Source organism: Mesoplodon densirostris, chromosome X (assembly GCF_025265405.1).
Source record: "Mesoplodon densirostris isolate mMesDen1 chromosome X, mMesDen1 primary haplotype, whole genome shotgun sequence".
Classification (NCBI taxonomy): Eukaryota; Metazoa; Chordata; class Mammalia; order Artiodactyla; family Ziphiidae; genus Mesoplodon; species Mesoplodon densirostris.
This window is the reverse complement of record NC_082681.1, coordinates 87,508,693-87,536,298: the sequence shown is the minus strand read 5'-3', so window position 1 is coordinate 87,536,298 and position 27,606 is coordinate 87,508,693. Positions and strand designations below refer to the sequence as shown.

Genomic DNA, 27,606 nt, shown 5'->3' with positions numbered 1-27,606 from the left:
ACAGACTGCAACTTTCCTTCTAAGCACCACTTTCTGTTTTACACAGTGGCTTCATGTAGGCCCTGCCTATAACCTACAAAACGTGTGGGCCTTGGAATGATGAGGTCTGTGAAGCTCAGAATCTACTATTCAAACCACATTCAGACTTCACGGAACAAAAAAAGAAAGATACGGGCTTACAGCCAAATGAGAAAAAGTAATTATCTCTTTGTGTTTTATAAACACCCACATTCAATAGGTACCACCACTCCCACCCTAGTACCAAGAAATTCTCTGGGAAGAAGTTACAAGGTTTCTTCTCCCACTCACTTCCAAGCCAGAGCAGGTCCCAGTCCTGCCACAGGCTCACTGGCTGACTGTGAAGCAAACTCCCAGCTCCACACTCTGACCTTTCGAGCCCCTGTGTAGTAGATAGAGGGAGAAAAACAACAACAGCAAAACTTAAAGCATTGTGATAAATGTTGTCAAGTCCGAACTTCCAAACACCTTCCTTATTAATAAAAACTGTCGTGGTTTCACAAAGCCAATTAGATGAATCTTGTTAAAAATTCGTATCCAACAGGTAGGAGGCTGGGCCAAATAGCCTCAAAGAACTCTTCTGATTCTTAGCTCTATATTCATTTAACACCTAAAGCAGCACATCGTTACCTCATGGGTGTAATGAAAGAAAACCCCCAAAGCAAAAGGAAGAAAAACTTATTTCCATACCTGTCTCTGGGCAAACAACACTCATAGCAAAAAACTGTCCATCGCCACGCCAGGTAACTTGTGGTCTATGGTCATCCCAGGGAAAAGCAGACTTGTGCTAAAGAGAGGAAAAACCACAAATGTTACTGGGGGCCTTAAATGGCCCAGAACCAAACAAGCCCCAGGCTACTAAAGTTAAACCTTTTATTTAAGGTTTAAGCTATCTAGAAATCGAGTTTCACAGAATCCTCAGGAACCCTTCCAGAAGGGCCCTTAGACCCAGAAATCGAGAGAAAAGAACTTAACAAAGCAAAACAAAATCTTTCTCTGGGCATTAAAAAGTGGCCTCCAAGCACAGCAACGGGGAAAAAGAGCTACAGATCTAGATATTAAAAATAACGAGCTGAGGAATCTATCAGGTAACTATACAAGGAAATTTATGTTTGTCTAAATTTAAGCGGGTAGAGTTTCATTCACTGGGTAAACTTCGCAACTCTGCACAGAAGAGATAAGAAGATGAGAGGAAGGTGGGCAGGGAAGAGCCAGAGGAGATAAAGCCAGCAGCAGTGATGAAAACATGGACAAGCTCCGCATTCTGCAGCACAGAAAGAAGAAAGGTTTCCAGTGCCACTTGCACCTCCGTCCCGAAAGCCTTGAAGACAGAAGCCAATTCTGTGGGGCTGGGGACAAATGACCACCTGAGCATCCATCAGCACATTCCAGTGATAGGCTAAGTCGGAATGGTGCTAGTGCCACAAGCTGCACAGTAGGGAATACACAGCAGCCTAACAAGATTTATTCTCAATGAAATCGCCCTGTGGTATACACAAACTTCCTCTAGTGAAGGGTTAGGAGACAATATGAGTTACACGGAATGTAGCCAGAAATAAAGTAAGGATGGAAAATGTAACGGCAGGCAGTATATGATTCCATCTATCCTAGAAGGTCAGCTCAGGGAAATTTCCACATATAATACAGACAAAACGCTTCCATTTGCTCCGGCCCACATCTGGGGATTATCCTCAATTCCTCTCTCTCTCTCTTACCCTACATCTATCTATTATCAATAAATCCTGTAGCTCTATCTTCAAAATGTATCCAGAAAGAAGGAAAACATAGTTTCATCCAGGAAGGGAAATCAGAAAAAAAAAGACTAATATATACATATGTAGGAAAAGGATAAAAACATGCATGTGAATGATCAACAGTGAATGCAGGGCAGCAGCTCCTTCTCGGGAGGAAGGGGAAGGGTATCAGGAAGGGATACAGAATGTTTCATTTCTGTCTGTGATGACTTATTTTTTTAAATGAATATTGGTGATAATTATTCTCTATGTGAAAAAAAGAATAACAAAACAACTTGGCAATAGAAAGGAAAAAAGGATCTTTCTAGGATGACTCATTCCCTAAGGTCTCTAAACAGCTTCAGTTTTACTAGAGCAGAAGAGATCTGTCCATTAACACCCTCTACCTGTGAAACAGAGCAGGACCCTATGGTCCCCCACCCCACCCCATGTCCTCAGCCTGCCTTTTGTCTGCAGAAAACCTTTAGCCAAACAATAAGTTTAATCAGAGAAGTGAGAAAATGCAGAAACAAAGGAAAACAGTCCAACATGACTACATAATAATAGTTTAGTCATTAAGCACAGTCAAGGACCTTTTTAGTTCCTCCTCAAGGGCTATAGATAATATTCTGAGCCATATCCTTTGAACTGTCTTATAGATACTGAAACCCCCACTGGGTGGAAGAAGTTAACTACATGATGACCAGACTGTGGCCATGACATAAGCTGCCACAAATCCGAGAATTGGCCTCAAAGAAATGGGAACAAACCGACCCTGGAAGTAAAGACTAACTGTACTTAATAATCAAGATGATGCTGGTCAGGCCACCACATGACCAATTTCAAGATGACTGTCAGAGCTGCCTGTACTGTTTCTGCATATAGCCCCCTCTCTCGGCCTATAAAAGCTCTTGCCCACTTGTTGTCAGGGAGGGGAGTCGGCCTTTGCACAAAAATCCGCCCCCAACCCTCCCACCCCCCGGTTGCTGGCATCCAGCGGAATAAAGCAAACTTTCCTTTCCACCAACCTTGCCTCTTTATTGGCTTTAGAGCGGCGAGCAGCCGGACCCCACTTTTGGTAACACCTGGACACCTAAGAGCTCCTGGTGTGTAGCAGAACTTCTATTTGTTCCAAAGAAGGTTCTTTATCCATCAGACCAACCTTACCATTTGCAGCTGAAAGGCAGCTTGCCTGCCTTCTGATCCATGGAACCGCGTCTCCTTCCTGCCCCAGCCAACAGTGATGAACTTGCCTAGAGAACAACTGAGTGAGAATATGCACGACAACCAATAAGCTAAACAAAATAAATGCAGTTTCATAGCTATTCTTCATGAAGTTGGGTCCTCTGAGACCTCTCAATAAATTGACCAGCAGTCAATATTTTAAAAACTTATGTTCCATATTATATGCTGAAGTGATTTTGAAGACTTTGAAATGCCCTTATTTTGGAAGGAGCTCTACTGCCATCGTATATAAATCCCCTTGATGACAGTCAGCAATCCATCCCCAGTTTACAAGGAGAATGAAACATGAAGAATCTATGCAATACGTCCACAGATAACAAAACATAAAACTCAAGAAGACAAGAGCTGGGAATAAAATTCCGATTGTAAGTGTTCAATCCACTAAATGTATCCAACCTCCCTGCTAGCGTTGGAGGAGACCATGATTATGGAACTCAACCCCTCACAGAGACAGAGACTGAGACCCCCTAGTGACAGAGGCCAAAATTAGAACACAGGGCTTCTGCCTTCCAGGCTGGGCTTCTTTCTAAATTATAATGCTGATCTTACCTAAAATATAAAGTCAGAGTTGCTGAAATAATGCAGCCTTCTGTTGTTGAAGGTAGGACTTGGCATCCACCTATAAGAGGTACTACAGAGATGCCCCTGAAAGCATCAGCCAGATCCAGGACCCAATATTTCCCTCCTATAACTGATGCTGATTCTGACGAAGCAGGGCTGTTTATAATTCCTATAAATTATGGGTCAGCATGACCGTTTCCTGTCTGCTCTGCTTGGGCACATCCAAGTATTGTAGTACCCCAAAGCATACCTTGCTGCTGTATACAAACAGTAGTGCCTATCCTGGTGCAGACCCCTGGGCTTCTATCCGAAAGTTTCCACAGAGAGATAAAGGGTCAAGGAGCAAAGCAAGACAACTTTTCCAGTGGGATCAGATAATAGGTGGTGGAGTTACAGCAGCAATCAGTAAACTACAGCCTGCATCTGCTTTTACAAATAAACTTGTATTGGAACACAGCCATACCCATTTCTTTATGTACTGTCTTTTGAGTGTTTTCATACTACATCAGCAGAGTTGAGTAGCTGCAACACAGACCATATGGCCTGAAAGCGGAAAACAGTTACTGTCCAGTTCTTTACAGAACAAGTTTGTCGACACCCCGGTTAGAAGAAAAATATCTATTCACCACTCCACAGAGTGACTTTTTGTACTGACAAATACATTTCTGAGACCTAAGACCCTGACTTGGACTCCCTCTCCTTTGATTTACTCTATTAGACTTCTTATGGGAAAGTCGGTGGGATGAGCCAGGCCCAGAGCACCTTCCCATGCAAAGATGTGTTGGTTACTACCTCTATGACTATCCTCAAAGCTGGATGCCCCAGAGTCCCACCCTGGGCCCTAGATCCAGCACCATACCTGCTCCTTGAGCAAGCACATCTAATCCCAAGATTGTAAAGATTCCCCACATGCCAATGACTCCCAGTCCACAGCTCTGGCCTCTCCTGAGCTTCAGCCCCTTCTACTCACCTGCTTTACTTGGTGATCCCATAGCGCCCTTAAACAAATCCAAAAAGGAACTCATCACCCACCCTTTACAGACCAGCACTTCCCCCACCTTCCCTCTCAGATACTGACATCTTTATTTCCACCACCTGAGCTTCTGGCTAGAGTCCTACTAAACTTTCTTCTTCACCTTACATACCCAAAGCCTATTTATTTCACTTTCTAAACTGGTATTTCTCAAACTAGCTAGGGCAGGAGGGGGACCATGCACATATATTCAAAAAAAGTTTCCCGTAATTCCAAAAAATGTACTCCTATCCTCATTGAGAATCAAAATTTTCCTGCATTTTTCCCTTTTCTAGTCCCACACCCACCTTCTTTATCTCTCACCTGGATTCCTGCAGCAACCTCCTACCAGGTAACCCTGTCTCGTCTCTTCCCTCTCCACCAATCAATCAATCTTGCATCATCAGAACGTTTAATGACTGATCTCCTATAACTTAATGTCCAAATTCCCTATCAAACTTAATCAAAATCCCTCCCCTTTATTTCATTCCACATCCATGTCCTGTCACTAGGCAATGCTGAAGTACTCATAGTTGCCTGAATAAGCCATGCTGTGTCAAAGGCTTCTATGAAACATCCCTGCCTTGGAATGAACTAATTCACTTGCTTGGACCACTCCCCCACCCTCAACCCTCATTTACCCAACACCAAATCAGCCAAAACTCAGCTCAAGTCGGCCTCCTCTGGGAAGTCTTCCGTCCCCATTACTCCCTTTCTCTCCTTATGCTACCCTAATACCTGCACATCCTGTTATTATTGACTCCTTAAGGGAAAAGATGAATTAGCCACAGCACCAAACACACTGCTGGGTTCATACTACCTACTCAAACATTATTTCTGAACAAACAAATTATTTTTGAATGAATAAATGAGTAGCACCTTTCTAAATGATTTCTTACTTAGTAGAACGAGAAGTCATGAGGTTAGACCTCAGCAAAAGTTAAAATACCATCTCCCCCATCCTTGAGAACCTCAATCAGGCCAGCCACCTGGTGCCCTCAAGTTGGCCAGAGCTTCTTATACTCAATAAGCATCGCCCCTTCAATAGTTCCACAGCCTAATGCCCATATCACCTCAGCTAGATCTTAGCAGGAAAACAATATGATGGTTCCCATGAAAATTCAGGTCTAATCAGTAGGAACAAAAATCAGCTCTCTATCCTGCCTCTCTTATCTTCTCCCCAAAATTGTACCTCAGAAATGCTCTCCTTATTCTAGCTAGTACAGTCCTTTTCATTAAACACCCCGGCTAAGCCTGTCCTGGGGTTTGGGCAACAACTACCCAGGTGATTCTAAGCACAGATCCCTATTCCCCAAGTTATTGACCAAGCCAACTCTGAGACTTAGAGAGGCGCCAGAGGTATGCCTTTTAAAATCTGGAATGAACTAAAGGAATTGGGCTATCAGACAGTGAATTAAGTAGGGGTTTAAGTTCCTTGGGCTTATGACGTGCCTACTAGTGTGCAAGACAAGTCACAAAATGTTTCAAACAAAGCTATACTTACTTTCACCAAAATCATCCTGGTGGATTTGCTGTTCCATGATTGGTTCAAACTCCTTTGTCATCATAATTAGGGTCTGTTGACCTTGGGGGAGCAAAAACAAGAATGATTTTGTTCTCATTTAGCAAATCTGCCATTCTGTAAGTATCTATAGCACTGGAAGCTACTGAGCTGGAGTGGAGGAGCTTATAGTCAAAACAGGGAAGACAGAACTTATTCAAAATGTTCTGACTCTCATTTTTATAAAGAACTTTTGACTGGGTACGTCACCTAGTGCTTATTCTCAGCTATTTATGTATGTCAAGCTAACATTAAAGTCCACATAGCCCTCCTCCACTAACTTCAACGATTTAGTCAGCAAGATATCTCTTCAAATGTATACCTCATCAGGGTGCTAGTTTGCAGAAACTCATCTGGAATGAAAAGACTTAAGGGAAAAAAATAGGACTGGGAGAGCAGTTCTTAGAATCAGTTTATTTTATGTAGTAACTCTTCCTCTTAGAGTAGGTTAAATATTGCTGACATTTTAAACCGTAACTATGGACCTTAGCAGCAACTTTTTTTTTTTTTTTTTTTTTTTTTTTGCGTACGTGGGCCTCTCACTGTTGTGGCCTCTCCCGCTGCGGAGCACAGGCTCCGGACGCGCAGGCTCAGCGGCCATGGTTCACGGGCCCAGCCGCTCTGCAGCATGTGGGATCCTCCCGGACTGGGGCACGAACCCGTGTCCCCTGCATCGGCAGGCGGACTCTCAACCACTGCACCACCAGGGAAGCCGAGCAGCAACTTTCTAAAACGATATATTAAGAAGTAACACTTAACTCAAAAACACCACATTCCCTACAGATTATCATGCTGGTATCCTTGTTCCAAGAAATGTTTTTTTTTTTTTTGAAACTTAAGCACCCTAAAACTTAAGCCTGTGAGATATTAGGAGTCATGTTTTATAAAAGTCAAGAATTAGGGACCAGTGACATGCTTACCTGTGGCAAGAAGCACCAGTTCTTGGTCAGGACTCCAACTCATGACAGAGATACCACTGGCTACACTCCCGACACATTCCAGCTGAGAGAGACATTTCAAAATGTTAAGGGAGATATGAAAATATAAGCGTCTCAGTAAATATTTACTATGACCTTAATCAAAACAATTAACAAAACACACAAAGGTGAAATTATTCAGTAAACACTTATTCAGTAACACGTATTAGAAGACCAGGCATGACACAGACCATAGGGACTGGAGGTGACTACGGCCACTCCATTCCTCCCGTTAAGGAGATAAAAGAGAGATAAAAGATGCCTCTACAGCAGGGTTAGGGATGTAACCGTGGTCTCTGGGAATTAAGTGTGGGCTCAGAGCAGAGACTGACAAATGGCCCCAGAGAGTTCAGGAAAGCTTCTCTGAGGAGGTGCTTTGAAGGGTAGGAATAGGGCTAGGAGGCAGACACTGGGGGGGAAAATGTGCAGTTAAAAAGAGCAGTTAAAAATCAGCTGCAACTAGAGCATAAGGTATATATACACACAGGAATGATGGGGGTGGGAGGTGAGGCTAAAAAGGAATTTGGGGAACAGATAGTGAAAGGTCTTATAAGGCACAGTAAGGAACATGGATTCTGTCTTGCAGACACTGTGATGCCACAAATATGGAGGATCAGCACCATCTGGTGGAGACCAATGGATTGGAGGAGCTCAGTAATTAGGAAAAACTTCTACAAAATGTTTTGAAAGTAAAAGCATACCTTTTAAATGTGAGAAATACTAATTAAGTTATGGCTTTGATATTTCTCACCATGAACTGAGAACGAGATTTATTGTTTGATTAAATGGAACCGTTAAAAGCAAAGGTGCCAGAGTTAGACTGCCAGGGTTTAAATCCCACCTGATAACTGTTTGACCTTGGCCTAGTCATTTAAGCCCTCTGTGCCTCAATTTCCTCTTCTGAAGAATGGAAAAACAACAATCTACCTCATAAGGTTGTAGTGAAGATTAAATACAATTTTGCATGAAAAACACTTGAAAAAGTGCCTGGTGCATTGTAAACATTTAATAAATGTCAGCTGCTATTATTATCCTATGATTAGTAATATGGATTGTGATACATCCATGTTAAAGAGATCACAACTAAGGGAGTAATCAACAAAGTTTAAAAAGCTGTCAAGAAGGTGAGAATAGAAATCCAGAAACTCAGCCTTATGCTAAGTAGAGAAGGAGGCAAATGGTTGAAGTCTATCTTCTCTGGTAGTCATAAGATGTGCACATAATGATAGCATTATCACCTTAGCACCTGTAGTTCAGGGACTCTTAAAGTTAGCCATCAAGGAGAGGCTTACTCAGCTTTCATAAAAGAAAACATAAGCCATATAAACACTTCAAAGACTTCATAAATCGAGAAATAAAGGTTACAACTCAGGATCAGATTCTAGTAAGAGGTGAGCTATACCATACAAGAATGGCCAGGTTTGAGTTTTTGTTAGTTCTTATTTGGAATGTTCTGATTGTTCTAATTAATAAATGCAGTAGACAAAACTGACTTTTAGAAGAATCCTGAAATATAGCTAAAGCCATGCCAACAATTTTCTGTAAAGAATTATATAATGCAAAGACTTAAATTTGCAAAATGCTTAAATATTATGGCTCCTGACATTTTAAACTTCTACGAAAAACTAGTGACATGAAACAAAAAAAGGCATTTGAGGATGCCTAAGATTTCCTCCTCACTGGTCTCTTCCACTTACCTGGTGTGTGTTGAGATTGCAAAGTAGGACATCTCCAGAGGCTGTGGCCACACACACAGACTCGTGATCCAGCAACTCCTGAATACCAACAACGCAGCCACTTCCACCCTCTGGGAGAAAGCCTTCTGCCACCAAAGGAGTGTCATTTTTCACCTTTCACCAAAACAAACAAATAAGCAAATTAAGTCAATCTACTTTCAAGAACAATTCATAACACTTCCAGAAATACTTTTTAATGTTTCTTTTATAATATAAAAGCTTTCTAAAATGTTTTTTCCTAGATTAAAACCCAAACTTTCGTTTGAGAAATATCACAACACTACCATCTTTAACACAAAACACAGTTAATATGACCTTTGTGCCACGTAAACATAAAAGCCTGGTATCTTTGAAAATATCCAATAAAACATGAAGCTACTAACTATGATTTCCTAAAATGGACACAGTATGGGGAAAGGGGACTAAGAATGTAATCACCTAAAATACATTAGTAGCAAAATATAGTTAAGGGAAGATATCAGAATCAACCTAAAGAGCTTTTAAATATACATACGCTCACGCTCCAGAAGTGAAGATTCTGATTTAGTTGGTATGAGATGGTGACTGAAACAGTTTAAAAAGCCCTACAGGAAATTTTCATCTGCATTCCCACTTGAGAACTGTTAATAGACAGTATTTACATGGTAGAAAGGGTAAAAAGTAGGGCACCCCCACAAAATACAATGTCAGAGTTTTGCCAACTTAGATTAAAACAGAAGCAGACTAAAAGATAGGGTACTAGTTAAGTTATGCCTAATATGACATCAGTATAAAGTGAAGGGAAACATCATTAATCATTAGAGAAATGCAAATCAAAACTCCAATGAGATATCATCTCACACCAGTCAGAATGGCCATCATCAAGAAATCTAGAAACAATAAATGCTGGAGAGGGTGTGGAGAAAAGGGAACACTCTTGCACTGCTGGTGGGAATGTGAATTGGTACAGCCACTATGGAGAACAGTATGGAGGTTCCTTAAAACACTACAAATACAACTACCATATGACCCAGAAATCCCACTACTAGGCATACACCCTGAGAAAACCATAATTCAAAAAGAGTCATGTACCAAAATGTTCATTGCAGCTCTATTCACAATAGCCCGGAGCTGGAAACAACCTAAGTGTCCATCATCGGATGAATGGATAAAGAAGATGTGGCACATATATACAATGGAATATTACTCAGCCATAAAAAGAAACGAAACTGAGCTCTTTGTAATGAGGTGGATAGACCTACAGTCTGTCATACAGAGTGAAGTAAGTCAGAAAGAGAAAGACAAATACCGTGTGCTAACACATATATATGGAATTAAAAAAAAAAAGTCATGAAGAACCTAGGGGTAAAACGGGAATAAAGACACAGACCTACTTGAGAATGGACTTGAGAATATGGGGAGGGGGAAGGCTAAGCTGTGACAAAGCGAGGGAGAGGCATGGACATATATACACTACCAAACGTAGGGTGGATAGATAGTGGGAGGCAGCCGCAGAGCACAGGGAGATCAGCTCGGTGCTTTGTGACCGCCTGGAGGGGTGGGATGGGGAGGGTGGGAGGGAGGGAGATGCATGAGGGAAGGGATGTGGGAAAAGATGTATATGTGTGACTGATTCACTTTGTTATAAAGCAGAAACTAATAAAAATAAATAAATAAATAAATAAATAAATAAATAAATAAATAAATAAAGTGAAGGGAGTATTCATTTGGCGGGGCATAAATTCAGAAAGATTTAAAGGACATACTATTTGGGGAAGCAAGTTTGGAAAAAGACAAGTCAAGAGTCATGCCAAGTGCTAGCATCCTCCATCAGTAACTTACCTCTCTTGTGACAGGGTCTACTTCTATCAGTCCATGTTCTGAGCCAAGGAGCACTGTGTCTTGTTCAGTTCGGAGAGAGAAGCACTGAGGTTCCCCTGGAGCCTGAATATCCCTGAACTCCAAGCTCCGAAATAACTCATGATGAAGCGACTCCTGAAAGAAAAGTACAAATATCTCTTTTTTTAGACATCTTTATTGGAGTATAATTGCTTTACAATGGTGTGTTAGTGTCTGCTTTATAACCAAGTGAATCAGTTATACATAAACGTAAGTTCCCATATCTCTTCCCTCTTGCATCTCCCTCCTTCCCACCCTCACTATTTGTATATATGTGGCACATATATACAAATATCTCTTGATGAAGCTTTAATTTCTCTGAGAAATAGAAACAGCTTAGTAGCGATAAATGACACTCCAATATAAGCAAAATGATTCAGGGAGCAGACAAGTTAGAGTAACCAAGAAAAAAAAGGAAAAAAAATGATCTAATCTGAACCCACACAGAGATGAGTAGTAGCAACATAATCAATTGTGTAAATCTATGGTCTACAAATTGAGGCTCTGAAATCTATTTTACGGTCTCACTCTTTGAAAGAGGCAAGATTCTCAATTTCACAGTTTTTTCTTCAAAAAAGATTTAACATCAGTTATTCTGCAGGAAAGTTGAGAAGAACACAATGAATGAGAAAACACTTTATTTTTGCACATGAGGATGTTCTCATAACTTGACAGATTTACAAAATAATATAAAAATCCACATATATATCCTGGCAGTTGAAGAAAATAAAATTACTTTAATACCACCAACTACATTTATTTATAAACTGGCTCTATATCTTCATTAAAAAATTAAAATTGAAATCAAACATAGAAATAAAGAAAAGCATTTATGGGACTTCCCTGGTGGCGCAGTGGTTAAGACTCTGCACTCCCAATGCAGGGAGCCCGGGTTCGATCCCTGGTCAGGGAACTAGATCCCACATGCATGCCGCAACTAAGGAGCCCGCCTGCTGCAACTAAGGAGCCCGAGTGCCACAACTAAGACCCAGCACAACCAAATAAGTAAATAAATAAATATTTTTTTTAAAAAAAAGAAAAGAAAAGCATTTATTGCTCTCAGGGAGAAAAGAAGACACTATGAAATTACAACAGTATACTTCAAAATGATGACCAACAAGTCGAGGAGCTTGATAACCAGATATAACTACTTCGCATTACTCCACTTTCCTGGCCTGATTTTCACCAGGGCAATAGAAAAGCTGAGAAAAGAACGATCAATAGGAAATCTACTTTGGTCTGGCAAAATCAGACTTGTTTTAACGTATAGCATTATCTAAGAGGAAAAAAAAAAAGTTAACGTGCTGTATATTTATATCCAGACCCCTTTAAGGTTTATACTGTAATTGGAAGTCCCTAACTTATGTTAGGGGTGACAATTACACAGTCCACACTGGCCTTCTTGTCACCTTAATCCAAGGTGAATTCTCTCATCTTGCATTTCATACTTATGACAATGAAAGAATAAACATGAGTTAATCCTTATACTACATAGCAGATAAAATATTAAGTGTAGTATGAGTGAGACAACATAAAATGTGGGTTAAGAGGAAGGCAAGCCCACACATGGTGGAAGCGAGGAAGAGAATCAAGGCAAACAATGGTTTTGTAAGCTTTCATGACATTTATATTCAAGAACTTCTAGAAATTATTTGAACCTGTATTACACCATGAAGACTTTTTATTTAGATCTAATTCTATATAGAAAGCTTGCGTTTTTGAAAGCATACAAAAATTACATTATCTTTCATCTTGAGATAACATAAGGATGACCACTGACGTAGATCTGGAAGGATGGGTAGATTTGAGATGAGAGGATGTCTGACTAGAGGGGAGTAAACACGGGACAGAGTAGCAAGAGATGAAAACAGGCAACAGAAGACCAGGTGTATTTCATCCTGGTTTAACTAATAATAATTATGCTGTTATTGTTATGATCAGAGCATCAAAATGTCTCCCTGTGAACTTGGATTCTATTCACCAACAATCTGTGGAGCTCTGGGGTCCGTGAACCCCAGCATAAGAATTTGGAAGGCAAAGGCAGAAGGAGCTGAGGAGGACTCCCTTTTTCCGGTTACCTTGCTGTTTCAGTCAATATCGCCCCAGCAGTGGGCCTTCATCCTTCCAGGGGCCCTTGGTCCCAGCCTCTAGCACTCCCATGACCAGCATGATAACAAGCACCCCAGAGGTACCAGCACTAACCAGGCAGGTGCCCCCCTCCAGGTGCCTGAAATCTAGTAACAGGGAGCTCCTCCTCTGAATTCCAGAGTTATCAACACCAGCTTTATAATGCCTCTCCTCCAAGGTTAGGTCATGATAACCCCAATGGCTTCCCTTGTTTTGATCCTCAGACCTAGCTAAGTGTTGTAACTTCTTCCATCAGTTTACTTTTTTAGTTACTTCACTGCTCCCTTTTGCTTTTTGTTCCTCCAGCAGCTATTTAACCAATTCTTCGTTTTAAAGTCTGCTGAAATATTGTGTGGTTTCTACTTTCCTGACTGGACCCTGACTGACAAACATATCAAACAACCTGAGTTCTCAAATCACTGAGCTTTCAAAATCACCGGCCAAGTGTAATAGGGAAGAACCTTTTGTATTCTATTACAAGTTAATCACTAAAGGGATGCAGCCTATAAGCTTAAATTATACATAATCACCCAACTCTCAGAACCCTGACTCCCAGGTAATGAGCATTAAGCTAAAATACTTTTGTTTAGCTCACAAGAAACATCCTGACCAGGCCCACCTGTGAATGACTGCAGGGAAAAAGAAATTAACACCAGAGGGGTATCTCTGGAGGCTGATGGGAACCAGGAAATGTTTGACTTTACTCCCTCCCCTTTTAGTATAAAAGAAGCCTGAATTCTAACTCAGGCAAGATGGTTCTTTGGGGGCACGAGCCCACCATCTTGGTTTGCTGGCTTTCCGAATAAAGTCGTTATTCCTTGCCCCAGCAACTCGTGTCTCGATTCTTGGCCTGTCGTGTGGTGAGCAGTACAAGCTTAGACTTGGTGACACAAGGGCAGCTCATCATTCATCGCCCTCCTCCCCAACCCTTCCAGCCTCAGAATGAACTTCTCTAAAATTTCACACCTATCATCCTTATTCCCTTACCTTCTCAGAAGTGTCCTACTCTTTTTCAAGACCAGCAAAGGAGAACCCTCCAAACTCCCCCAGGACCTTGGCTTATCAGTACCCTTTCTTTTACATCCGCAATCTCCAAACTCCCCTGCCCTCAAATGACTCATCCTTTCTCAGCCCTTAAATGCGCTAAAGATCTCTTCCACTCCATAGATCAATTCTGGATCCTCTCTGAAATTTCTGACAACTCCTCTATTTTCTTCCCTTGCTCCTTCATCCAACCACCTCTTGGCTAATTATCATGTCCATGACCACAAGTACCAAACAGGTCACTAATATGCTTAGTAGATCTAAACTTCTAGCCCTGACCCTCCCTAAACTGAACACTAAGCTCACATTCTCAACCTCCTGCTGCTACCACAAGGATTTCTCAAAAGCACATCAAATGCAACCTGTTAAATGAAGTACCTGCTATTCTCCACCAAACTAGTTTCCCCTCTGGGGACATGGCACTCCTACTTTCTCTGTCCTCCAAGTTGAAACTGTGTGTCTGCTTCCCTTTTGCCCACACTTTCACGGTAAACTATTCACTGGTTATTGCCCTGCCTGTCAGTGTACGGTTTGAATCCTTTACATAGTACGTAAACCTACGATCCGGTTTGTGGCCTACATCAAATACCGACTGAGCACTTGCTAAGTGCTAGTCTGGACAAGAGATGACTGACAGTCACTGCCTCCTCAGAGGTCACAGCTTAACGGGGGAGAGGGCCACATAAGATACCACGTTACATGGAAATGCACAGGGACAACATCTCCAAGGAAAAGTTGCAGATGCGAGAAGGGACTCGCAGCACAGTACCTGAACTTCTCTCTACTACCGTCACCTTCTATCATGCATTGTTGCGCTTTAATTGGTGCATTACTTGGTTCGGCGGTATTGTCCGCAACTGCAAGGAATCCGGAGACTGGGCAAGTGTGCAGCTGGGGGAGCAGCATGTCATTCCTCCTCCTGCCGCGCCGCGCAGAGCCCACTGATGGCCGCGAGTGCAGCAGGCGGCAAGTCTGCAGAAAGAGGACTCAAGGAGGGCAGAGGTGGTCAAGCCGCACTTCACTCCCAGACCAGCAGCAGGCAGCGGTTGGGCGCTAGAGGGTCCCCTTCATCAGGACACCCTCTGGCGGACAGGGCCCGTTTCCATGCCCCCACCCCAGCTAGGTCGCTCGAACGCTCACCTACGCCGCGCTCTGAGGACCCCCAAACAGCGGCGCGTCCGCCCAGGGCTGCGCACGGGCCTCTCCCTGTCCGCTGCTTCTGAGCTCTCGTGACGCGCACTGGGTCTCCGAGCCGCCGGGCCGCTCGACCCCCTCCGGCAGTGGCTGAAGCCGGGCGGAGGGGCGACCGGCGAAACACGTACTCGCAAGCGAAGATACCCTGACACGCGCCGAGCGGCGCGGGAGTGACGCGGCGAGGCGGAGGGGCCGTAGCCTGCCTTCTTCGTCGCCCCGCAAAGATTTGTGAGGAGCGGCGCTGGCCGCTGCCCCCTATCCCTACATCCTGCTGACTAGCCTATCGTGTTTGAACCCCGCTTTGACGTCAGACCACAAAGCTCAGTAAGGGGCACCGGTGGGTGGAGCCTGCGGAGCCTGGGGAGCAGTGCGCGTGCGCACAGCGCGTGTCCCGGGCTACACGCCGGAAAGACACCTTCCTCCGTGGCAAGCGGGAGGAAGAGTACAGGTTCCCAGGGGGCGGGGTTTGCAGCACCTGAGGTCGCCATGGCTACCGAGCCCAAGACCCCTGAGGCCGCCTGGGCTGCGGAGCCCGCGGTGGATCTGGGCCCAATTTGCCTGACAGTATAGGGACTATGATGACAGATCATAAGGCACACGCGCCCTCCCCAGCGCTTCCTCCCCACGTCAGAAGGAACTGGATCTCTCTGTTCCCCTGTAGGCCAAGGGAATGGCATTTGCAAAGACGTGGAAAACAGAAGGGTGCATGCCGGGTAGGGCGAGCGCAGTGCGAGTTCACGAGGGTGGGTTGCTTGCGGGAAGATGGTAGACTAAGGTGAGATCCCCGAGGGAGGCAGGAGCTGGGTTGCAATCTCCATGAGTGCCTAAAGGGATTTGAGGGTCTCAGTCCTCCAAGAAGAGGCGATACATAAACTGATTTAAATGGTAGCGGTCTAAACTAAGGTAGAGGCATAGGGATGGAGAGAAGAGGGTGGGTTAGAGTAGAGGCATTTAGAAAGCAGAATCTAACAGTTTTACTTAAAGGAAGTCGCTGGTATTACACATTTGCCACTTAGAAGTAGGTATCCTGTTGTACAGCTCTGTGCACGCAGCAAATATCAGTGATGAGAGCATCGTTGGGGACCCTCCTCTAACCCAACTTCCTCCCATTCATTTAGGGACAATAGGTGTACTCACCTTTTACAATATTGAAATATTTCGCAATAGCATACGTTTTATTAGCCAGACTTAGTGTAACCAACCGTCCGGTTTACCCTGGATTGAGGTGTTTTCTGGAATCCATTACTTTCAGTGCTAAGATCAGGACAGTCCTGGGCGAACCAGGATGAGTTCGTCTCTCTAAAATCGACCAACAAAACATGCTACTAAATTAAATAAAGAATACATTACTAATCACTTTTTTTTTCTAATAGAAATAATGATTGTACTCATTTTAAAGTGAGGATAAAAAAAGGTGGAGCAAAGAGTTAATCATCATTTTAACATTGAATGAAAGATTCCATCTGGACCAGATATCTTTAAATACTTTATGGTAAGCCTTTAGGTATATCTTTTTGAGTAATGAAGGCATACCAGTGATGTATGTGTCCAGCCTTCATAATTAACTACCTCTATGAACCAAAGAAAGTACTAGACAGACAGTGGTACTAAATATTGACTCAACAGCCATCAGACTCATTCATTTCTTCTGGATGTCAAAGGAAAACCCTGTGAGGACCACTGTATACTACAACACTCTAACCAGTAAGCAAATTGGGAATTTTAAATTATCAAAAAAAATTTTTTTCTGGCATTGTAGCCTGGTACGGTCTTGTATTGAATAAATATTCATTAAGTGATTATCTTCCACTGTACTGAGATGGTATTATTTATAGTAAGAGTTTGGTTGACAAGAATGAGTCTTTCAGCTTTCGACAAAATTCAACACCCAATTATGATAAAAACCCTGCAGAAAGTAGGCATAGAGGGAACTTTCCTCAACATAATAAAGGCCATATATGACAAACCCACAGCCAACATCGACCTCAGTGGTGAAAAACAGAAAGCATTTCCACTAAGGTCAGGAACAAGACAAGGTTGCCCACTCTCACCACTCTTATTCAACATAGTTTTGGAAGTTTCAGCCACAGCAATCAGAGAAGAAAAGGAAATAAAAGGAATCCAAATCGGAAAAGAAGAAGTAAAGCTGTCACTGCTTGCAGATGACATGATGCTATACCTAGAGAATCCTAAAGATGCTACCAGAAAACTACTAGAGCTAATCAATGAATTTGGTAAAGTAGCAGGATACAAAATTAATGCACAGAAATCTCTGGCATTCCTATACACTAATGATGAAAAATCTGAAAGTGAAATCAAGGAAACACTCCCATTTACCATTGCAACAAAAAGAATAAAATATCCAGGAATAAACCTACCAAACGAGACAAAAGACCTGTATGCAGAAAATTATAAGACACTGATGAAAGAAATTAAAGATGACACAAATAGATGGAGAGATATACCATGTTCCTGGATTGGAAGAATCAACATTGTGAAAATGACTCTACTATCCAAAGCAATCTACAGATTCACTTCAATCCCTATCAAACTACCACTGGCATTTTTCACAGAACGAGAACAAAAAATTTCACAATTTGTATGGAAACACAAAAGACCGCGAATAGCAAAAGCAATCTTGAGAACGAAAAATGGAGCTGGAGGAATCAGGCTCCCTGACTTCAGACTATACTACAAAGCTACAGTAATCAAGACAGTATGGTACTGGCACAAAAACAGAAAGATAGATCAATGGAACAGGAGAGAAAGCCCAGAGATAAGCCCACGCACATACGGTCACCTTATCTTTGATAAAGGAGGCAGGAATGTACAGTGGAGAAGGAACAGCCTCTTCAATAAGTGGTGCTGGGAAAACCGGACAGGTACATGTAAAAGTATGAGATTACATCACTCCCTAACACCATACACAAAAATAAGCTCAAAATGGATTAAAGACCTAAATGTAAGGCCAGAAGCTATCAAACTCTTAGAGGAAAACATAGGCAGAGCACTCTATGACATAAATCACAGCAAGATCCTTTTGGACCCACCTCCTAGAGAAATGGAAATAAAAACAAAAATAAACAAATGGGACCTAATGAAACTTCAAAGCTTTTGCACAGCAAAGGAAAACATAAACAAGACCAAAGGACAACCCTCAGAATGGGAGAAAATATTTTCAAATGAAGCAACTGACAAAGGATTAATCTCCAAAATTTACAGGCAGCTCATGCAGCTCAATAACAAAAAAACAAACAACCCAATCCAAAAATGGGCAGAAGACCTAAATAGACATTTCTCCAAAGAAGGTATACAGACTCCCAACAAACACATGAAAGAATGCTCAACATCTTTAATCATTAAGGAAATGCAACTCAAAACTACAATGAGATATCATCTCACACCAGTCAGAATGGCCATCATCAAAAAATCTAGAAACAATAAATGCTGGAGAGGGTGTGGAGAAAAGGGAACACTCTTGCACTGCTGGTGGGAATGTGAATTGGTACAGCCACTATGGAGAACAGTATGGAGGTTCCTTAAAACACTACAAATACAACTACCATATGACCCAGCAATCCCACTACTGGGCATATACCCTGAGAAAACCATAATTCAAAAAGAGTCATGTACCAAAATGTTCATTGCAGCTCTATTTACAATAGCCAGGAGATGGAAACAACCTAAGTGTCCATCATCCGATGAATGGATAAAGAAGATGTGGCACATATATACAGTGGAATATTACTCAGCCATAAAAAGAAACGAAACTGAGCTATTTGTAATGAGGTGGATAGACCTACAGTCTGTCATACAGAGTGAAGTAAGTCAGAAAGAGAAAGACAAATACCGTATGCTAACACATATATATGGAATATAAGAAAAAAAAATACCATGAAGAGCCTAGGGGTCAGATAGTAGTAAAGACACAAACCTACCAGAGAATGGACTTGAGGATATGGGGAGGGGGAAGGGTAAGCTGTGACAAAGCGAGAGAGAGGCATGGACGTATACACACTACCAAACGTAAAATAGGTAGCTAGTGGGAAGCAGCCGCATAGCACAGGGAGATCAGCTCGGTGCTTTGTGACCACCTAGAGGGGTGGGATACGGAGGGTGGGAGGGAGGGAGACGCAAGAGGGAGGAGATATGGGAACATATGTATATGTATAACTGATTCACTTTGTTATAAAGCAGAAACCAACACACCATTGTAAAGCAATTATACTCCAATAAAGATGTAAAAAAAAAAAAAAGAATGATTCTTTCAGTGCCTTCACTAAACAAATAAACTTGATTACCCAGGCATCCAAATGGAGGACCACACCCTCAGTTGGCTACTACCTCAAGTAACCAGCCTGTGCCTAACCACTGAATTGCCCAAGCCCATGGAGAGGGTTAGGGTAGAAGCACATATGGTATCCTGTACATACCAGCATGCCTTACTTTTCTCTCTTTCTCCTCAGTGCTGTCTAAACACCTCTGGTACTCTTCCCTTTTGGGGAGGGAAATTCAGTCCCATTTTCTCCATTTTTATTACTGCATTCTTTTCTTCAGTTAAGCTACAATAGTAGCCCGAGGAAAATGGGGGAAATGATAGGCTGAGTAAACAAATGTCAGCTCAGCTCTTCTTGTGCCAGTAGGAATATGGTGTTATGGGAGGAAGAATCATACCAAGCAATACAGGATCAATTTTTGCTCCTCGTAGAATGTGTCATCACACTGGCAGGATCCCATCTAGTTCTTCAAAATGGAAAAGCAATTAAAAGCATTTCCTATCTAATCAGTACCAATTGTAGCAGACTTCAGAACAAAGTCTCTGGGAAATTTAAGCAGGTATGTTCCTGTATTTCTCTACTTAAATCCTCTATTATCATAATAATGATAGAGCCAGCCAGTCTTAGAACCCAGTAAAGTATGCTCAGCATACTTCCCTGGCAGTTAGAGATGATTTTAAGACTACGTAAACTCTAAAGAAATTCTCAGCCCCCCAAAATGAGGTATTTCAGAAGGTATATTATCTGTCATATTAGCTTCTGGGCCACCATCCCTATCACCTCCAGGATGAAGGATGGAGAAGCTGGGCCTTTGAAAGAACAACTCTAATACCAATATAACAAGATATTTTGTCCTTTCTAGTTTTGATAAGCCAGTATTTCGAATTCTATAAAATTTAGGTGATCAATACTTCTTTATCGTGTATTTTCACATGTGAACTTAAAAGTAAAAAAAGTCCTGAGGTAGTGAAAAAAAATCAATCTGAGAAAATATACAGTATTTGCTTCGTATCATTTCCCATTCCTAAATCACTGCCAATTTAATACACATCTAGCTACACCCTCTACCTCCATGTAGTGTTTAGTTATAGAAAATGTTACCTCTGCCCTCTACAACCCTAGGCAGGATGGACATTTTATTGTTAAAGGAGGGTATCACACCAAGGACAACTCAATACCATACTAAACTATCCTGACAAACCCCCCTGGATAGGAAAGTTTCAGTTGGTGATTTAGGTCCTTCATTTACTGAGATCATACTAACAGTTTCTGCTAATTACCCTCAGTGTTCTGGAAGACCCTTGTTTATACTCCCCTTTGTAGTCCTGAAGGCCCCTAATAACCTGCCTTATAATTATTGATTTTTCCTCATTCAAGAAGCAAGTGGACTTTAAAAAGCATAGACCATTCTTAAAAGTCTACAAATTGCAAGTAAAACAGTTAGTGCTTGTGATGTTCCTGTGATAAATCTTTGTCCAAAATAGTAACACTCTTGTTACTTCTGAGGAACAAAGAGGGACCTGCATATGGAACCCACTGTAGATAAGCTTTGATCACATCTCAGCACTGCCCATCATTTATTCTCCCATGGGAGGTGACAAAAGGTGTTTAAAACACTTCTTTCTGACACAGAGCCAGTGGTAGACAAACCATCTGGGACAAGTCCCCAGCCCCTCCTCCCAAAAGTGGGGAGTCACACTGACTAGTATTTTGAAACGAAGTACCCACAGGCAGAGGAGTGAAGCACATGCAGTAACACCTGAATGCCGTCTAATAATGTTGTGAGTGGGAAAGAGGCCATAAAGAACAGCATCTTGACCTCAGATGTTCACTGCAGTAAAAATTCCTGGGAAAAAGGGCAACACACGAGACATGCTTGCATCCATTTCCCATGAGCCTCCTGGTATTGGGTTGGCCAAAAAGTCCGTTCGGGTTTTTCATGTTAGGGAAAAATCTGAATGAACTTTTTGGCCAACTCAGTAGATATTTGTCAGAACCTCCCCAGATATATCCATACAGTGGAGTACGTGGAAGTATAACCATACCACAACAAACAGACATGTGTCAAAATGTAGTATTTGCTAGCGGGTTATAGGATAATGGGTAAGTTACACTTATCTGCTACTTAAAACTTTTCTGTTTTCCAAATATTCTTCAAATTGCATTTTTTTAATTAGAAAAATAGCCCTTCTTCAGAAAGTCTTAATGATTGACCTAATGAAGAAGTTCTTTTCTCTGTTAAGTTCTAATATAAAAATAAGGTAGGAATCTTTTTTTTTACAACTTTATTGGAGTATAATTTCTTCACAATGGTGTATTAGTTTCTGCTTCATAACAAAGTGAATCAGTTATACATATACATCTGTTCCCATATCCCTTCCCTCTTGTGTCTCCCTCCCTCCCACCCTCCCTATCCCACCCCTCCAGGCGGTCAGAAAGCACTGAGCTGATCTCCCTGTGCTATGCGGCTGCTTCCCACTAGCTATCTACCTTACGTTTGGTAGTGTATATATGTCCATGCCTCTCTCTCGCTTTGTCACAGCTTACCCTTCCCCCTCCCCATATCCTCAAGTCCATTCTCAAGTAGGTCTGTGTCTTTATTCCTGTTTTACCCCTAGGTTCTTCATGACTTTTTTTTCTTAAATTCCATATACATGTGTTAGCATACGTTATTTGTCTTTCTCTTTCTGACTTACCTCACTCTGTATGACAGACTCTAGGTCTATCCACCTCATTACAAAGAGCTCAGTTTCGTTTCCTTTTATGGCTGAGTAATATTCCATTGTATATATGTGCCACATCTTCTTTATCCATTCATCGGATGATGGACACTTAGGTTGTTTCCATCTCCTGGCTATTGTAAATAGAGCTGCAATGAACATTTTGGTACATGACTCTTTTTGAATTATGGTTTTCTCAGGGTATGTGTCCATAGTGGGATTGCTGGGTCATATGGTAGTTGTATTTGTAGTGTTTTAAGGAACCTCCATACTGTTCTCCATAGTGGCTGTACCAATTCACATTCCCACCAGCAGTGCAAGAGTGTTCCCTTTTCTCCACACCCTCTCCAGCATTTATTGTTTCTAGATTTTTTGATGATGGCCATTCTGACTGGTGTGAGATGATATCTCATTGTAGTTTTGAGTTGCATTTCCTTAATGATTAAAGATGTTGAGCATTCTTTCATGTGTTTGTTGGGAGTCTGTATACCTTCTTTGGAGAAATGTCTATTTAGGTCTTCTGCCCATTTTTGGATTGGGTTGTTTGTTTTTTTGTTATTGAGCTGCATGAGCTGCCTGTAAATTTTGGAGATTAATCCTTTGTCAGTTGCTTCATTTGCAAATATTTTCTCCCATTCTGAGGGTTGTCCTTTGGTCTTGTTTATGGTTTCCTTTGCTGTGCAAAAGCTTTGAAGTTTCATTAGGTCCCATTTGTTTATTTTTGTTTTTATTTCCATTTCTCTAGGAGGTGGGTCCAAAAGGACCTTGCTGTGATTTATGTCATAGGGTGTTCTGCCTATGTTTTCCTCTAAGAGTTTGATAGTTTCTGGCAATAATGTAGGAATTTTAATGAAACTAACTTTGTACAATATTGCTTTCATTCTCTATAATGTTGAATTTTATATTACTGCTTATTGGTAAGATTTTCCTACCCTTTTGAAATCTTTACACTTGGCTATGTGCAGCTTTCTCATGTACAGTTAAATATAAAGTATAATAAGTTAAGATAAAATATATTCTTAATATGTAACTAAACTACCTGTTATCACATTTGTCTTAGTCTGCTTTTTCCTCTAGAGCCTAGGGTGGTGCCTAGCCCATAGAGGCTTTTAGTATATAAGTATTTGAATAAATGAATGGTTTTTCTGTACTTAAGTCATTTTTATTTAAAACGCTAATTCCAGGAATATATCCTATTGTAACTCTGAGGGCTGCCTCACAAAGAAAAGTGAAAGTGTACATCAATTAATATTTTCTTCCCTTTTATTATCAGGGGGCACTGTTTCTAACAGAACTTGCACCTCTGTGTAAGATTTACTGCTCTGATGGAGAAGAATACACCATGTCTAGGTGAGTTACTTTTTAACCACAATTTTGGGGAAACAAAGAAGGTAATAATTTTCTTCAAAGCAATTTTTTCTTTAAATAGCTGTGTTAGAGGACGGTTGATGGAAGTGAATGAAAGCATTCTTCATAAGCCATCTATTCTTCAAGAGAAGGTGAAAGGGTCTGGGGAAGTAAGATCCCATCCACATACTTTTTATCTGTTTTTTTTTTTTTTTACGGTTTGACAGTATTAAGTATTCTATTTCCCTTCTAGCCATCCACCGAAGGCTACACTGAAATTGTGTTGCCCAAGTTTGAAGAAAGTAAAAGCATAACAGAAGGGTTACTGACACAAAAACAGTATGAAGAAGTGGTGAAACGCATCAATGCCACAACAGCTACCCCATGAGGATTAAGATTGAGTAAAAACAACAGGGCATTCTTATCCTTACCTGGCCTATGAGTTAGTGCACTATGGAAGAACCAGAGGCGCTGAAGCATCCTTCACACCGGGCTATCTGCAGGGAGGCCTGATCTTAACACCTGACCTAGTTTTCCTTCTTTGTCTTGCATAACAAGCCTTGATTCCATTTTGTCTTCAACCTCCCAGATCTGCCTGCCCATGTACTCACTCTGTTCTTCTTTTGCTTTTCTCTTTCTAACAACTGGCAAGTGAGAGGCATTTTTCTGATTAAAAACCAACAAACAAAGCACTTTGAGGAAAATTTGAAAAGACAGAAAAGCAAAAATAATTTACCCTTCATCCTGTAACCCATTAGTAAATACTAGGTTTTGATGTAATTCTGTTTGAATATTATGTCATGGTTATTGTTTTTGCCTCAATTTTCCATCACTTTGAAGTTGAAAAACAACAACTGGCCTTTCTTACCCAGGCTGCTTCAGTGTGACACGACCAAAATGTCTGGTCCCACCCCTTTTGCCCCAACTGCCCCCAAGGTTGCCGGGAAGAGGCAGGGTGTACAGTGTACTTTCTCTAAGTCCATGGCTTGGCCTTCAACTCTGAACAGTGTAGCACTGTAAAACTGGCTTCTTTTTTTTTTTTTTCCCTTTGATGTCCCCTGCATCGGCAAGCGAACTCTCAACCACTGTGCCGCCCGGAAAGGCCCTGATGATTTTTATAAAGAAATATTTTATAAAGGTCATAACCAAGCTGAGTGCATCCCATTTTCTCTCCAAGGCCTACAGTAAATTAAAGTTTCCTTCAATAAAATATTGACTAGCTAATTGGTAGCACTGTGGTTCTTCAGGATCTTGTGAATATTGACTGTGATGGCTGATAATGATAATCATCATTGACTTGAACAGCAAAAGATGATGGAGACCTAAAAGAATGATCATCAGACGAGCTTATAGAACTACTGCCGTTTGGCAACTGACATGTCCCGTTAGATTTCAAAATACATTTCAAAGCATCGGGATACAAGCCCCCGAAAACAAAGTTAACTATACTACATCATAAGGACAGAACTTATAACCAGATCCTTCAGTCAAAACCCACCCCACAAAAACAAAAGCTTTAAACCCTAAAATTAAAAAGACTAAAGTCGTTTATTTAATGAATATTCCAAAGGCACATATGTATACTTACTCAGAAATTGTTTTGAACAGCTTAGTTCAATTGTTCTCTGTCTTCTATCATCTGTTCCATCCATTACTACTGAGAAGTACAAAAACTACTTTTCAAGCCAGGAAGATAGGCTTAGGATTCCAGCTAATATCCAGGGCAGACAGGCCAGCTATGCTAGAACAAGAACTAAAACCATCCCCTCGTGAGTTCCTCCAGGATTCCGTGGAGTGAGCTCCATGACCCTGTTTTTGGGTGGGGGAGGGACATGCATCACAACAGATTTCCTGTGCTCGGTGAAACACTTACTAGAGAACAAACGTGTGCTCCTGGCATGGATGATCTATGACAGAGGGGACAGCAGAGGCCCAGTCATACTCAGTGGACAGAGGGATTGAAGAAGAGTCCACAGGTTTAAGGAAAACCCTGCATCACCCAGAGTACTGTGTCTCTTCTGCTGCAAATTAGTGTCCCAGATGATAAGCTTAAATTTTAAAAAATAGGAAGTTAGGGTCAAATGTGCCAAAGGTGAGCATATTTTCAAAATAGCTTCTTTGGATTAAATTGTCATTAAGGCAGTAAGGATATTTGGTTTGCCTTTTAGAGAACACTATTCATGGCAATGTCCCATTTAACATCACACTGAAATTAGAAATATAGCAAGCACCATGGCATTTATAGTTGTCAGAAAGCTTCACAATTGGTTTCATGATCAGAAAATAAAGCAAGATTTCTGTTTGTTTTCTTTACAAAATTGTTGTATTTCTGAAATATACAGGATCGTTTGCTTTCTAAAAATGTCAGCTTTGCCACATGGTGTTCCAGAGATCTGGCCGCAAGAGCTTCTCAAGTTTTACCGTCCACAGAATCTTTATTTGTAACTGAGATCCATCGGTTGTTTTCCATTTGAAGCTGGAAAGAATTAAGACAACTGGTTTCTGCTTTACTCTTAAAATAAAAATTGCAAAATTACATAGTATCTATTTTCTTCTGCAATTTCCTTTAGACTAATTTTTTTTTTTTTTTTTTTTTTTTTTTTGCATTACGTGGGCCTCTCACTGTCGTGGCCTCCCCCGCTGCGGAGCACAGGCTCCGGACGTGCAGGCTCAGTGGCCATGGCTCATGGGCCCAGCCGCTCCGCGGCATGTGGGATCCTCCCGGACCGGGGCACGAACCAGTGTCCCCTGCATCGGCAGGCAGACTCTCAACCACTGTGCCACCAGGGAAGCCCTAGACTAATTTTTTAAATGTGAGTTTAATATAGAGAAAATATCTTACCTTCTTCATCAGTTTATAGCAAAATGAGAGAGGTTGGATCAAAATAGCCATTATGCCTCTTGTCTGTGTAATACTCTTATCAACCTGTAGTGACAGAAAGCAAGCAAATCAAATTCTTATAAGGAGGCCCTCAAAAGACTTTATCATTTATTTAGTTTGAAAATGGTAAAAATTTCTTCTAAGGGATCTCAAAGGGTATGTAGATTGAGGCATCTGAGCTGACTTGATGACCTGAGGTCCCAGAACTCAGAAGCAGGGACTGTTGCCTAAGTCTCATGCCAATTTCATGGAACCCCAGGAAGAATGGATGGAAAATCAACCTGTTCTATTTCAGACGGTTTAGGGGCTTCTCAAAGTGCACCAAATAGTGGCAGTGAACCCCCTTCTTTGCAATTCCTTGCACTCTACTTTTTTGCACTCAGACTCCCTAAAACAAACAATAGAAGCCCTTCACTCTGAGGGGTCTGTGCCCTAGTTAGTCGGGTGATGATGTTGGGATTTAAGGGTAGCTGCTCCGTGCTATGGTATTAATCATGTCCAAAAAGTTAATTTATTTGGTGAACCTACTGCTTCCTGGGGGTGAGTTTTAATTACAGATGATAAATGGTTCTTGCAGTCAAGGCAGGAAAAGATGGAAATAAATTGTTCTTCTGTGGGTATTAACACTTTATTTGAAGAAAAAGGGGCTGGAAGCTAACCTAATAAAAAAAGAAGTGTGAGAGTTTCTCAAGTGCTTTCCTGAATGTCCCACCCTCCCTTTTACCTTTAGAAACACTTGATTCTGCAAAGGTGTCTTAGTTACTCTCTGGAGCTGGTGGCATAGAAGAACAAGCTTGTTTATTTCCAGGAGAAGCATAAGCTTATCATCATCTTTCAGCTGAAATGTAAATAAGGAAGTTATAACAACTCCAATGAAGTTCCATCTTTTAAACCTTAAGTACCTTTATACCTCAATAATATACCCTCAAAGTGGGTATTTACGACATCACCACCAGCACCAGGCAGGGATACGTGCATTACCTGTTTTGAGAAAACTTGCACACCTGAAGCAAGCTTCAAACCCTCTTCAGCAAAAACCGGGTAGAAAGGAAAAACATCACTATGTTAGGTGTATGTCATCTAGATAGTTGGTAAGAAATACACTCATGGATAATTTTCATACAGAATGTAAAAAATAAAACCTAAACATAAAAGGTCTGTCACGGAACTTCTGTGTTTTTTGTTGTATCCCTGAGAACACAAGAGTTTAACTGTATTCAGAAGCAGTTTTCCCAGACCTGGTGCAGAATCAGTCCCTGCAGTGGCTCCCCTACACCGGGACACCTCCAATTACC

At 41.5% G+C, this 27,606-nt stretch overlaps 1 protein-coding gene and 1 pseudogene across 1 annotated transcript in view; one reads left to right on the top strand and one right to left on the bottom strand.

The window, feature by feature from the left end:
• The window catches only part of LOC132481683 (elongator complex protein 1-like), a 30,385-nt gene extending 17,913 nt beyond the window's left edge, over nt 1-12,472 (bottom strand). The window contains exons 1-8 of the mRNA XM_060086516.1: nt 12,461-12,472; nt 10,665-10,817; nt 8,805-8,957; nt 7,051-7,132; nt 6,074-6,154; nt 2,919-3,004; nt 709-805; nt 310-400 (exon numbers count right to left, since the gene is read on the bottom strand). Coding sequence (XP_059942499.1) covers nt 310-400; nt 709-805; nt 2,919-3,004; nt 6,074-6,154; nt 7,051-7,132; nt 8,805-8,957; nt 10,665-10,817; nt 12,461-12,472 — 755 coding nt within the window. The remainder of the gene's footprint in view (nt 1-309; nt 401-708; nt 806-2,918; nt 3,005-6,073; nt 6,155-7,050; nt 7,133-8,804; nt 8,958-10,664; nt 10,818-12,460) is intronic.
• Nucleotides 12,473-15,572: 3,100 nt separating this feature from the next.
• LOC132481682 (protein Abitram-like) lies at nt 15,573-23,818 on the top strand (annotated as a pseudogene).
• The last annotated feature ends 3,788 nt before the right edge of the window (nt 23,819-27,606 follow it).